Source organism: Echeneis naucrates, chromosome 11 (assembly GCF_900963305.1).
Source record: "Echeneis naucrates chromosome 11, fEcheNa1.1, whole genome shotgun sequence".
In the NCBI taxonomy this organism is placed as follows: Eukaryota; Metazoa; Chordata; class Actinopteri; order Carangiformes; family Echeneidae; genus Echeneis; species Echeneis naucrates.
In genome coordinates, this window is record NC_042521.1 from 8979791 (window position 1) to 8994884 (window position 15094).

Here is a 15094-nt window from a genome sequence, read left to right on the forward strand (position 1 = left end):
AGGGGTAGTTCCCTTATGAAACACACTGACATGTTAAAAAGCACCACATCCTCTCATTTGAACAGCAAAACTTCCCTTGCAGTCAAAAGGGACTGTGTCATTTCCTTTCCCCCCCACCACACACAGACCGATGACAGTCAGTCACTTCAGCGGTCTTTTTAATTAGAGTGTATTTCTTTAATCCACTATTCAAATTCAGCTGCTGGGAGGGGGGCCGACCTGTTGAGCCACTCGTCCATCAGCGCACCAAGACTTGTACCACACCAACTGTGCCCCCGACATGGAGGGAGTACCCCCCGCTTGGGTCCAATTGCCCTCTGAGGTTTATTTACCCTCCATCAGCAGACCTGTGCTACCAGACAGGTGACTGGTGGGAGCCACCGTTCGTTTCTCAGATACAGTCATCGGGACATTCACGCCGTGCTCATACATAGAATATAGATTTGGTTTGTGTGCAAGTAGCCTTTCCAGCAAATGACTGAATAAGTGGAACTAATACTGTGCTTTACCAAGAATCTAGCCAAAGGAACAGATTTTTATCATCTTGTGCTATTTCCTAGAAACGTAATTTAAAATAAGAGAAGGAAAAATAAATAAATAAATAAAATAAAAACAAAACTTAAACAGTATCAGTTAAATTTGGTGTGAACTGTCTCAGTGTACAAAATATCATCCAGTGGAGTTCTCCGTTCTGGAGCAGCTAGATGTTAGCTGCCTCACAGAGACAATGGGCAAGTGTTTAAATATTGATGTTGGCTCTGGACGAGATACGTTTATTTCACTCTCATCTCAGGTCAAGGCTGAATTTTGTGTTTGCTCTCTCCCAGTTCTCATGAGCTTGGCTGTTTTCCTGTTAACTATCTAAGCATGGAGATCCATTTCTGTGAGGAGAAAAAGAGGATGCTTTTTATTGTGAAATGTGTTTTGCAATGCCAGCTTTGGAGTCTGCTGATTGCTCAGTAGTAATTCAGTACTGTGGATTACAAAACACAAACTGTTACAATTATATGACACAAAGAGGCACACATTCACAACCTGAACAGTGTTAGACTACTTCAAAAATCTGTGCTGCCCTAAAGTTAATACAGTTAACAAGATGGAAGTCTTACTGGGCCAAAAATGTCACCCATAGTAAACCAAAGAGCCCAAAATGGTGTAGTAGGTGCTGATAATAAAAATAATAAATCCAACATGTAATAGTAAAGGGCTGTTCAGACACAATAAGTCGACAACTGCCTTTTAACACACATTGTAAAGTTCTTAAATGGAACTCTTTCAATAAATCATGTTTGTACGTGTAAACCTTTCTGGATTTGTGCAGTTTTCTACACTCAAGCAAGCAAAATCTCAACCAGTGTTATTGTGATATAAAGAAGAAAACCAGGACAGCATTAGGCATCTGAGCTTCTCTGGTTAGACAAAGGCAGTGAAAAGGAAAAGGAACAGGAGTACATGGATATCATACAGCAGCGAGGATGTCTCTCACAGCGAAAAATATATGACTGGCACGAGACCACACACCCGCACTCATCCCATTCTTCCAGCTTCCACACCGGTTAACTAGAGAGAGCACGTGTCAGAAAAAAAGAGCACACAATTAAATGACAAAGGCGACTCGTAAGTCATTCTTTTCCAATAAAAGGAGACTGGCACAAGGACTTTAAAGGGCTAAGTGTTGATGGGTCAGGGGTTAGGTTGTCAAGTGTGGAGGGGTGAATGGGGTGTTGGGGGGTTGGGGGATGGGGGGTCTCAGTGCATGGGTGCCTCCTGGGTGGATGAGCTATCTGGTTGACTAAGCAAAGACTCGGTGGTTTGGTCACTGGGGTCCTGGGCGCTGCGGTCTGCAGGGTCACTGGTGGATGTCGAAGGGGATATTTTAGTCTGAAGAAAAGTGAATAGAAAACAACAGGCACAGAGTTAGAGTTAGCTGAGTTGATGTAGTTTTCATATATAGGGGTAAAAAAAAAAAGAAGTAACAACTGTTACACAATTCACTCAGTCAGGCAGACTCAAAATGACATCTGTAATAAAGCAACAGATCCAGAAGTGGTGCGATATAAATGTGGACTCCACATGTTATTAATCTAACTGTGACCACAGTGATGGCCGCTCAAGAGAAGTTAGAAAATCCCTGAAACCAAATAAAACAATAAAAAAAAATGAATACGCAAATACATAAGTAATATATGTTAATAACCAATCCAGAGCTTTTACCTCCTGCAGCTTAAAGTGTGAACATTGCTACTGTTTTAAATCTATTACCTTCAAAGTCTCCACTTTCTCCTCAAATGACTTGAAAGTCGGTGCATTCCTGTGAAATGCAGGAAAAAAAGAGTAGGTGATAAGATCACAGATCGGACGACATTCATTGAACTTATCTGGCATGTTTGCAAAGAAGTTTCAGAAAGTTAACAAGCAGGATACAACTGTCCCCTTTTACAGTTCAATAGAAAAGAGGGACCAGGACACAAATTAAAGTTTGGCTCTGAGGATTATTAAAGAAAAAGAAAGAAAATATATTTTTTCCTAGTAGTTCAGAGGCCGGCACAGTGTGCCATTCACGTTAACACAAACTAATTTTGATCTCCTTACCTCATGACAGGCATACTAGCAGAGTGTTGTAATGAGCGCATGCTATCCAAAAGCATTATAGAGAAGAAAGGGGGCATTAGTGATGGTCTTATTATAGTAAAGAATGTGAGAAAAAGACAAACAGAGTTGCAAGCACAAAAAAGCAGCACGAAGCCTCAATTATTTTATTATATGCTAAAAGCTCAAGGCTTCCACCAAGTGTATAAACCCTATCAATCCCACTTTATCCTATTAAGATCAATTGTGTGTCAACACAGTAGGTGTGTGCTAATCCTTTGTATTATGGCAGAATATCTTGTCATCAAATACACACACACACACACACACACACCACAGCCACAAAGCACATACTCATACACATAAGCACACAGTACCCCTTTGACCCCTCTAAGACCCGACCCCGCCACAGCTCTGTGTGTAGCTCATCCGTGAGGTTGCATTTCTCAGCACACTACAGCTTTGAGGGGCCTAATAATCTTGTTTGCAGCTCTAATCCAGAGAGAAGAAGGATGACAGAGGAGGAGACAGAGGGAGAGACTCTTTGACTGAAATACTGATAGAAATGTTTCATATTCCATTACTTTGGTATATTTAACTGAATGTGAAGGCAGACCTCTCACATAGCTGCCAATATGATTTTTGTTTTTAGTTTGAATATAACCAGTGCTGGAATTTTTTTTGGTCTTTACCATATGCTGTTAAAACATGTGGTAAAACTTTATATCTGAGAAACCTACCTGACATCCTCGAGCTTCCGACTGATGGCTGAGCCCACATTAGAGAAAGCAGCTGTCGCCTTCAGACTCGCATGAGAGAGTGTTTCAGATGTCCTCCTATAGCTGAAAATGAGAAGAAATTTTGGGCAGGAAATACAAAGGATATGAAAGCGATGAAAAAATACTCAGAGATCTAAGAATGCAGACGAGGATCAAGGTCAGAACTAAACCTTTGTGTGATTTTTCAAAGCCTGAAAACATCAGAATGTTGTTCATTTCCTGCAATATAAAAGTAATAAGAGCTTCACCCAGGCAAGACACAGTCAGTCAGGATCTTTTTTACTCATGGAGCCAATGAGAAAATACTTTCTACTCAAACCCTGTCAGTCAGTGATGTGGACATTCAGACACAGAAAATCATTATCAAACAAGCAAAGGACCACGAAGCACATATGAGTTGATAAGAACCGGATGGATTGTCTGAAATTAACTTAAATGAACTGACAAAGGTTCAATAGGAGAAGTATCATATACACTGAGGGCAATATTGTGCACTGTGTGTTGGAGCAGTACTTACGCAGTGGAGGTGGTGACCTCCTGCCAGGTTTTGGTGATATTCTGTTTCAGCTCATTGAGAGGGGAGATGCCCAGCTTCCTCTTGATGTCGGCCAACTGCTTCTCTTTGGCAGCCAGCACCTGGGTCAGGGTTCGGATCTCATCCTCTACCTGGACACACATATTGAAAAATTTGAATTTAAAATACACTGAAATTTCTGAAAAATGGATTTACAAAAAAATACCATAAAAAAATTGCATCCAGCATTTAAAGCTGATTTAAAGTTGCATTCACACAATCCAGCAATTGTAAACATGACTTAGTGCCTCAAATGTTCTCTGCCACCGACCCCCCCCCCCCCCCCCCCGAAAAAAGTTTTTACTCTCCTTGTTTGAGCAAAACATTTTGAAATGGCTAATTTAGGAAATCCATTATTTGAATTGAAAAAGACCTAGCAGCAAAACTGAAATCTAAGTGATGTACACATCCTGTAACAACAAATCTACTCCCTCTCTTCTACGTGTCTAAGTACAACCAGGTCCAGCCAGGTCCTGATCTTGACTCTTTGAACTGGCTAAGCCCTGATCCCTCCGGACCTTGACCAACTCTTCCTGTAGCTCATGCCGCTCTTCTTCTGTCAGAGTTGGTGGAGCTGAGGATGGAGCCACAGACATCACTGCGTCTTCTCCCTCCTCCAGGACTGAGTCCGCATGCTGCTGGAAACCTGGGGTCAAAAAAAAAAAAAAAAAAAAAAAAAAAGGGGTGGGGGGGGACACTTGCATGTGATGTTTGATGTTTGAACAGAACACTTTAACAAATCTATTCAAAAATGTGTGTATTTTGTGTGTGAATTTAGGATGCTAACAGTGTTGTGTGATGATAACTGTACAAGAGGAGACACTTGTGGTGATCCAAAACTCTGTCGTACTTTCAGAGTGGACACCTTCTGGCCCAAAATAGTAATATTTTCACTTCACATATGTTAACAGTATGCATTGCACACACTTTCTTTGATGTTGCTCTCTCTGACAGAGCTGTGCCCAGTAGGAGCAGCGGTGCATCAATAAATAATACAAAGAAACTTCTAGATAGAGACATCCTGGGCTCAGACAGCACGAAAACACCAGAGCAGAGGGGTTATTAGGATCTGTCAGTCAAAAGGACAACAGTGGGTAAGGATGTCTTGAGCTGGAATGAAGCGAGCTCAGCTGTCTCTGAGGTAATTTTTTCTTCTTATCTTGTCTTTGTATTTCAAGACAGACAACTATTTCAAAGAGATACCCCAGGCTGAATAAAACAATATAAGGAAGAAAGAAGACAAAAAAGGAAGTGGTGGTCAATACATTTCTGGACTCTATTAGATTACTCATGAAATGTAAGCCATGTAAAGGTCATAAAAATTTACGATTATACAAGCAGTATTATAGTAAAAACGACAAAAATATAAAAACGTTGGCTCAATATTACTACACCCAATCATGAAAACACAGTATATTCCAGGACAACCACCTCTTTGCCAAAAAGGATACTGTGATACTGTGACCAAGAAACTGACAATCCCACCTGCATCATAAATCTTTGTTAAGACACATTTCAAATATGCACCAAATGCCCATCTGTTTTCTTCCAGCTCACATTTACCAGGCAAAATAAGACAGTTATTGGCTGATTCAATATTAACATCATATTATTCATATTCATGCAATGATAACTTCCTAATAGGCTCTATCGCCATGTCTGATGTGTACAGTGTGCTGGCACATAATGTAGTACACCACTACAACTTAGTAAAGTGATGAGTTAAACCACTGGAGATCTGCACAAACAAAACATTTTGGCAGACAAGAACTGTACATTATTTGACAAATGATTTTGTTCAAACAAAATTCTGCCTCAGTAATACGTCATTTCTATGATCTGTGGCTGCCAAATATCTCTGTTCACTCCAAGACTCCCGAATCCTTTCCTCCCGCCTCATTCCACATACTTGGCACACACACATCCTCTCTTCCACCTCACACCAGTACTCTCAGTGCTTTAAAAACATTCTAGCTGAGACAGATGGATGTTTGGTGAGGGCAGAGATATTGAAATCCCAAGAACCAAGACAACAAAGGAATTTCCGCACAAAGGTCCAAAGAAGTGCTGAACTGCTGATGATGTGATGTTTCTCAGTTGTTCTGTCACATAGCATTATCATAAGCTGAAACATTTATGTTAGGCAATATTTAATTAACGTCATCTGAACAAAAGAAGCTGACTTGAGACCTTTGAAAGGCTGATATGGCAATATGTGAATCTAAAGGTGTAACGGTCTAAAATGTGATTTTAGACAATGAACTAGATCAGCTTGCCTTACTACGCAACAGATCAGAACTTAACAAAAACATGAATGCGGTTGAAAGAGATGTGAAGGAGCTGAATGAAATTACAAAATGGACATTAAGTAATCTCTCTTTTTTTGAGGATGTATAAACAACATAGTGCAGACCAGCATGAGCGTCAGTGCAAATCTATAAACATGCCACTCAACTCTCACAGTTCATGATGCTTTAGTGATCAAAGATTTAAGAGTGTCTTGTTATCCATAAATATTAGGCCACTAAAGATATCTGGGAATCATATGTTTTGAAAACGGAGTAAAAACCACCCAGATATAGATAAGTCAGCCTATAATATTTGGTGAGTTAAGCAATAAGGCAATGATACAATCATAATCACTAGAAAAGCAAACTGAATCTCTTCTACAGGTGGAAACATTTTCTAAATAAACAGACTAGAAGTCTGATTAAGGGAAAAAAAAAAAAAAAGAAAATTGGCAAAAGCTGCTGTACACCACCACCAATTTTCACTTGTTCCCTTCCCCCTTCCAGTTTATGTTCCCCCAAATTCTTCCCATCCAATGAGCCAAGCCCATGTTTTGTCTGTTTAGCGCACACAAACACACTCACACTGACAAACACACACTCACAGTCAAAGGCACAGCCCTCACATCCTCCACTCAGCTTTGTCCTGTTCTCCTTGTTATACCTCTGGTTTTGACAGCTGGCGAGCTGGGCGGTGTGTCACTGTAAGCCGGGGAGAGGTAGAGGTAGCTGGTGTTCACTCCCTGTTCAAAGTCAAATGGAGAGTGGTATTCCTCCAGAGGCTCCATGTTTACAGCTTGGTCAGAGCGACTACCGCCTCCCTGCCACCACCTCTACCTCAGTAAAACTAGCCAAGTGCTGATTGTCTGCATGTGATCCAAGCGCGTGCTGGCCGTCTGTGTCTCCTTGTTTACAGCGTCCGAGACTCTTGTGTGACACACGCAACGTTCAAGTGTGCGTATGTGAGTAGTTGTATTGGCTTTCAGGTGCCCAGAAGTTCAGAGCAAACCAGTTCCCATTTCTGCTGGAGGCCAAGGCACCTTTTGCTCCCTCCCAAACCCTTTGCTCCTTTCTTGGTTAATAAGTTAATAAGTTACTTGTCCCTTCATGCAGCTGTGGCGGCAGACACACACACTACCATCTTCGGCTCCATTGTAATCCCAAAGTACAATTTTGTGTAGCGAGTGCCATTCTCAGATGCCAATGCCATTAGCAGAGCTACTGCTGCAGTGATACGATGTGATATTTCAGTTTCAATACTCTCAGATCTCTCAGTCAACCCACCCCCGCTCTATTCCCATCATCTAAGTAGGAAATGAGAAGAGGTCCCATTTGTGTGGGATGGTCATGTGATGTGTGTGTGTGCAATAGATGGAAAGCGTAATCTGCAGTGTCCCAGATTACAGCAAAGCGCTAATCCAGGGAGGCCAGTCCATTTTGGAGCAGGAGTAAAGCTAGTCAGCTTGAATGGGGGTAGAGGCTGCCAGAGGCTGCATTCAGTATTGTGTATTTGAGGGAAAGCACTCAATGCTTTATATATATATACATATATATATATATATATATATATATATATGTGTGTGTGTGTGTGTGTGTGTGTGTGTGTGTGTGTCACTGTATACTATATGCGTGTGTGCCACTGTCTCTGTTCATGCCAATGCTACAACTTGTGCTTCATTTTTCCTTTTTATATATATATACACCATTTGGGTGTATATTTTCACACATCACTTTTAATTTACAAATATATAGTGAAATGTCCACCCACAATAGAAATCTGTGAAATCTTTAAAATTGCTTCATATTCATTAAAATGACTTGATGCAATATGTGTGCATCCAGGCTCCACCTCAGTCTTTTCTGAGCCACATGCCTGCTGATTGTGAATGCAGGTAACACTCTCACCTCGCCTTTCATGGAGGGGATCTTGAGAGCTTATTAGCTTGTTATTGTTCTGCTGTGCCTGTTGAAAATGTGTTTTTTCTACGTGTTTGTTGAACAGTTTGAGTGATGCTCGATAAAGGTGCTGATTACACCAGTTGTTTCGAGCTGCAGGTAAATACAGTGTTCAAACTCCTTAATTACAAATTTTTTTGTGGTGTGCTGATTGTACATTTTCCTATCACAATGGTGATGAAAATATTTATCAATCACCACGCACCACACAGTAGTAGCAAATTGCTCTTAAATCCATGGCCTGTTCTGTGTCATGATTTTATGCTGCCTCTCTTTCCTGTTCTGATAGTCTCTCTCTATCAAAAAGCAAGAAATATTTTCAACCAAATATTTATCTTAACACAATACATGGTTGTTTTGACATAACTGTCATCACAAGAGCATCATATTATTAAAATGGTTAACAATATAGGATGGGAAGTGAAACTGCACACATTAAGAGAATGACTAAAAGAACAGGTCATTTCCAAAGACATTTAGCATGAATAGCATGAATGGATAGCAACCTACAAATTGTGCAAGCACCTGCTGATAGTCCAAAAGATTAAAAATTTTATATATAAGGTGATATGAATATAAGATAATATGTGATTATAAGTGTTTGCTGTGCTGACTATTTTCCACAGAAAAGGACACAGTAAGCAGAAAAAGAATTTCAGTATAAAGGCCAGCAATGTAGAAGTTAATAAAAAGAAAAAGCTTGTCCTGGCAAATACTGATAAAAGTTTCAAACAAGTTAGCACACCAGAACAGATCAGTAAAAAACTCTTCACAACTAATGTATCAAGTGTAAATTACTGCCTATTGACCGATATCTGTACATAGAGCTCAGGCCTCTTCAGCCAACATTCTTCTGTTGTTTGGAACAAACCTTGTGTAACATTATTGATACTGAGAGGCTAACACGAAGGCATAAAGATCCAAGCACAAATACAATGTATGGATACACATAATCCTGTTCATCCTTCTCTATCCATGAGGGTCCTTCTTCACTGCTAAAACTGTTCTTCTGGGATTAGCCTCAGTGCATTACCCTGCAAAACCCTTCATGATGCTTGCATTGATTACACTGAACCAAACTCCTCACATGCACGCATACGTTGTGTTGTACAGTGAACATGATGTAAGAACCTATAAATGGTAATATGATATAACGAGCAAAACTGACATTTCAGCATGCTCTTGGATTGGTTTATTTGAGAAATTTGATTCCTATATCAAAACAGATGGGAACAGAAAGACCAACCCTTGGCTCCTGTCCACTCAGACTGTAACCAGGACAAAAAAACATTTTAAAGTGGTTAACAAAGTACAGCATGAGCTCAATTACCTCCCTATTCATGGCATACCCCATCACATGATCAGCCTTAAATAAGAGTCATGAGACATGGATGAGTGTGGATGCTGTGAGCATACCCAGGCAGTTGCCTTGAGATGTGCATCATGGGAAAACTGTAAGGCAAAACCCAAAGAAATGCCTTCACCTATGATGGAACAAGACCACTGTCGTGTCCTCATCCTACCTCTAAACCTTAACACCCTCAGTCATCTCAAAAATGCAAGTAACCTAGGTGGTCTGTAGGCAGGCCTCTAGATACAAGCGGGATAAAGGGATAGTGCCACATTACAGGAAATCCCCTGGATTATTATTCATTCATTCATTTTCAACCTCTCATCTGTTTCCAGGTATTATTCAACTATTGAATTTGGGTATGAAACTACTGACGGGAGAAGGAAAGCACAGTTTAACTATAAAGTCTGAAAACATGCTCCAAACACAGGGTTTCCAGACTCAATCCAAATGTGTAAGGGACCATAACTTTGATGAAGCTTTTTTTTCCTTAGTGATAAGAGTTTCCCTCTTAATAAGTGCAAAGTCCAACCAAAGACTGGAAACACTTTTCTTTTCACCTGAATAGGAATACAGTGGGAACCATTTTGTTTCAATCACATGAAACAATGCTCACGTTGCCTGAATTTAAAGTTAAAGCCTTGTTCTAAAACATTACTGTTAAAAAAAAAAAACTGAGTTGAGAGTTAAAAAGGAAAAAGTTGAAGTTATCAGCACCAGGTATATCTCTGGAAAAAGAGTGAATTACAGATAAAATACTAGGCATGATTTAGGGCATTGGTCTACATTGTCCCATTGGAAGACGCTTTGTGAAGCTAGAGCTACAGAACAAGAGAGAACTCAGTTTGGTCACAAAAAATCCATGAAAATGTGAAAACATGGCCAGTGTATTACTATTTAAGTTTCTACTTACTCAAAAGTTTTGAAATAAAAACTACGAAAGACATTGTACCATTGGAATATATATATATATATTATCTGGCTGTTGTATTGGGAACCTAATAAGACAAATATAGTGCCACATTCATGAAACATGCAATTCTGCTGACACTGGCATAATTTTCAGAGATGCTTAAGTTCATTAATGGTTTGCATCCAAACCTTTTACGAGCGCCTTTCAAATACCTGGTGACAGCCATGACTGAATACAGACAGTTGAACAGATACTGCCCCCAGCACTTCCTGTAGTGCATTGCAGTTAAAAATGAGCCAGTATGTGATTTTATCATGCAACAATGTTTTATAATTTCAATAACATCAATGCTAAAATTTCATGTTTGTTCTAGAAAACAAATGTCTAACTTGAACAGGTCAAATGTACTGTAAAAACATGGTTGGAGGAGGATGTCTGTGACAGCTGAAAGTATCTGGTCATGTCTCATGAAATCTAATTACGCAAAAAATGTTGGCCTCTGCTCAGGATCAATCTCATTAGGGAAGTTGAAAACCAAGAGACAGTAAGCCTCACTGTCACATTTTTAAACATCCAGTTTGAACCACATCCATAAGCTTTTATCGTGGAAGCAGATAGTACCAGAAACCGAAAACATCCCAAATTGGTATTTCACGCAAAATTTTAAGACAATTTACAAAACAGGTAAACTGTAAAACTGGTAATTTTCTAAAACTGGTCTGGACGTTACCGCAAAACAGTTGTTTTCCAGATATTTCAACTACTACTGGTAAACAGCAAAAATGTAATTATCTTGTCTGTACACAGATGTTCAAAAAGGACAAATGCTAATAAGTCAGTCAAGTTCATATAATCACATGAAAAATATATGTGATAGTTCCCAAGGATCACAAAAGCAATAATGTAGCTATTTGATCTAAAAATCACTGTTGGAAACTCCATTCAACTGCAGGGGAAAAAATCTAACACAAAGAAAGAGCTATTTGTTATCACATTGGTCACTCCACCCTACCAGCTCCTTTGAGAAGCACCAGTCACAACAGTCAACACGCACACTGACTTCCTCCAAGATAAAAATGTATCAACCTTTCATTTACAGTGTTTGAATTCAAGTGCTTACAAGGCATCATGCAAAGACACGTAACACCAGGTGGATTAAGCTGATTTAAAAAAAGATTTTAAAGAGAGAAGTGTAATGATATGCCATATTTTAGTTTCAAACACTGATGACTGTGTCACCTGACAGCACGCAGTGATAATAAGAAACATTGGGGTAATATAGGCAGTGATGGCAGAACCTTGTTGCCTTTTCTCATGTTAATGTGAAAAGAGAACTCAGCGGGTCCTATGTTGATTTTTAAATGATCACAATGACAATGAGGAAGGATGAAAATGTACTTCTGCTGACAAAATGTAACAAACCTGAACATTTGCCTACAACTGAGGATGGTAGAAGCCTGTCAAATTTTTCTGATCGTGTACCTGTATATGACAACCTCTACATAATTGTGTGGGTTCACTTGATGCACCCCTCCAAAACACAGTGGCTATTGTAAACCGTAAAAGAGGAAAAGAGTCATCGGGTCGACTAAACTGTCTGACCTTAACTGAAGTCTGGCTTATGATACAGACAGTGTAAAATAGTGTTGTGGTGAGGGAAATATCCATATTTACATGTAAAAGCGCAGGAAACCTACATTCCCAAAGAATAACCAATGTCACCAGACAAGTTGTTCCTTACGGACAGTGACAAATGAATTTTCACAAATACCGTCCATATGAAACACCTCTAAACCAAAGAAAACAAGACCAAATGTTTTTAGCTTCATGCATGTCACATTTACTGTTGTGCAACTGTATCGCAAAGTATTTGTGTTATTTGTCGAGCCAAAGACCAAGACTGACGGAATTGTCTAACATAAACTTCATTTGGACAGATATATAGATATATATTACAAAGCAATAAAAGGCTACAGCTTTTAGCCTTTGTTGATATAGAAAATGCCTTTCTCTTTCACATAATTTTTTACCTTGGAGCAAAAGTAAATGACACGGAGACATCAGGAAATTCTGTTTCTGCAACCAGGATGACGATGACTGTTTTTGCAAAAGGTAAATAATGCAAGAACTCTGCCCTTTTGAACCTAACATCCCCTTGAGGTGAACAAATGCATCTATCTGTTTTTTGATATTATATATATATATTTTTTATTATTATTATTATTTATGTTACTTTATTTTTTTCAGTTTTTTGGTAATGCGGCAACAAGCCATGCACTTCCCTGAGAGGCAGCTGTCACAACAGGAAAGTACATAGCCCTGGGTAAAAGCAACAAACTGATGTAGAGGAATGAGAACAGAGGGCTGCCTAGCAGGGCTGGAAAGGTCCAGGTAGGTGTATGAAAGGATAGGAATCACAAGGCAGTCATGACTAGCAGAATACATGGAAAGCCTCAAGTGGATCATACACATATGCCCTCTCTATATAAATTATCTTTCAATACTTTTCAGCCCCAAGGATTTGGTTAGGCCTGTTTACTAACCTTAAAGATCTCCAATATTGGAAAATGGACTGACACAGTGCAGGACTTTTTCTACTTTTCATTGTTAGATTACAAATAGAAAGAAAAAAAAAAGCCAAATATTTAAATATATTGTGACCTGGTGTGGTGGAGACATTTAGAAAGCATGCACTAAGCTGTCAAATAAGTATAAACTATTTAAGTCATGCTACCTATTGCATAATATTTTCACCAAATTATAAAAATCCTTATCAATTGATCAAATCGTGACTATTTTTTACAACACTATTGTAAGTACCTTAAAACATAAAAGACAGCTTCCACGTTTGTGTTTCACGTTTTAAGCATTTTATCAAATGCTGTTAACATTGAACTTCCGTATTGTGTTGGGTCAGAATGTTTGGCATTAACATCCAAAATGTTTTCTTTTAAATGCATCGACGTTATCTCTATGACGAAATGCACTTTATTTGAGCTTCGAAGGTAGCATATGTTTTCAACGGACAAACTTCACTCACCGCGCAAAGTTAGCTAGTTTTGCTAACTTTCAGGTGATAAAAATGCATTCATAAGAAAAACAAAAAAACAAAAACATTGTCGATTACAACACTGACACCGTTAGACGTTTCGGCGAATCAGTTACCTTTCTCTGCACGCTCCATCGTGGGGGGCTGGCGTTGTTTTCTTGGTGGTTTATCGTCCACAGTCTGCAGGTTGCTCACTCGGCTCCGGCAGATCTTCCTGGTCTCTCCCTCATGTTGCCAGGCAGCCCGCCGTGTGGGGTGGGGTCCCCTGTGACGTCAGCACGCAGCAGTGTAAACACAGGCCAGCACGTGGACCGAGTTTGAAACCGTTCACGGGGCTCGCGACGTCAGGGAAAATTGAATAAAACTTTTTAGCAAATCAATTTTTTATTTTTTTTATATTTTATTTTAAAAATATGCACTGAGGTTTTAAATGATTTTAATCAACGAACGTGGATTATGTAATCAGTATGATATTCAAATAATAACATTGGTAATTAATGCAGATTTGCTTAAAATGTTAAAAGTTGTCACTATGTACGGCTTTTGATAAATATGATCAATGGTCCTCTGGTCAATATGTGACACAAGAAAATGCTCTTCTGTTTCTATCTGTTATGATATATCAATAACGGGACACCAAACATAGACCTATCTGTGAAACCCTATTTGCATTTTTATGTGATGACATGTCTAAACTCCATCCAAGTTCTATACATATGAAATATAATGTGACAGTAAAGTCAGTTCATAAAGAAGGTTTTTGATAATATATATATATATATATTTGTCATTATCAATAATAACCAATCATAGATATAGATGGTGCCATCCCAAAGTATTTTCTTTTAGAGAAAAAGCTGTTGTGCAAACTGCTGTTATTGTGGAGAAATCGTAGAGAAGACTGGAATGAAAATTTTATATGCCTACAAAACACATCAGTCGATTTGTTTATTTAATTTTGCTGGATATAATTTTGGCTCTCATCTCTGTACAAAATCTGTGTCTGGTCTAGTTTTGTTGTGACATTTGTGAATAACAAAAATCTGCACTTAAATAAAACCAGTGGATATGTCCAACATATTTACAGTGTATTGAAAATGTACTCAATAAACATTAGAATATCATAAACCTATATAATTTATCTCTCTATCATCGGAACTTGGAGACAATATGTCCCCTGCACTAGTTTGAAACAAATCTAGTAGGAGTATAGTTAATGATTAATTACCTAGCTGACAGCAAAATTGGGATCCAATCACATACCTGAAAAATACAGTCATTCATGTAATTCTTTGGATAGTAATTTGACATATAATGTCTAATTATTTGCAGGGGAATTAAACTTTTAGTCTATAACCCATTTGTAATATGCAGTAGATAGACAATGTCATGAATATTATGAACTGGAGAAATGTGTACTATATACACAACAAATGAGGGGACCCATCTAATCATTACAGTGGGATATACCACCCCCTGCCTTTTTTGTAATGAGAACCTGGGTTAAATCCCACTCTTGTTCACAAGCTTGGTGCAAAGCCCCTAATAGAACATCACTGAAACTATACACCCAACAATGTTAAGCTTTATAAACA

At 38.8% G+C, this 15094-nt stretch overlaps 1 protein-coding gene across 1 annotated transcript; it reads right to left on the reverse strand.

Moving 5' to 3' along the window:
* Window positions 1-702: 702 nt before the first annotated feature.
* On the reverse strand, window positions 703-7725 carry tpd52 (tumor protein D52). Its single transcript, XM_029514501.1, has 7 exons — window positions 6895-7725; window positions 4461-4588; window positions 3886-4034; window positions 3330-3431; window positions 2593-2634; window positions 2263-2311; window positions 703-1881 (listed from the first exon to the last, which is right to left on the reverse strand). Exons 1-7 carry the CDS (start codon window positions 7016-7018, stop codon window positions 1750-1752), a joined length of 726 nt encoding a protein of 241 aa, XP_029370361.1. The 5' UTR covers window positions 7019-7725; the 3' UTR covers window positions 703-1749.
* Window positions 7726-15094: the final 7369 nt, after the last annotated feature.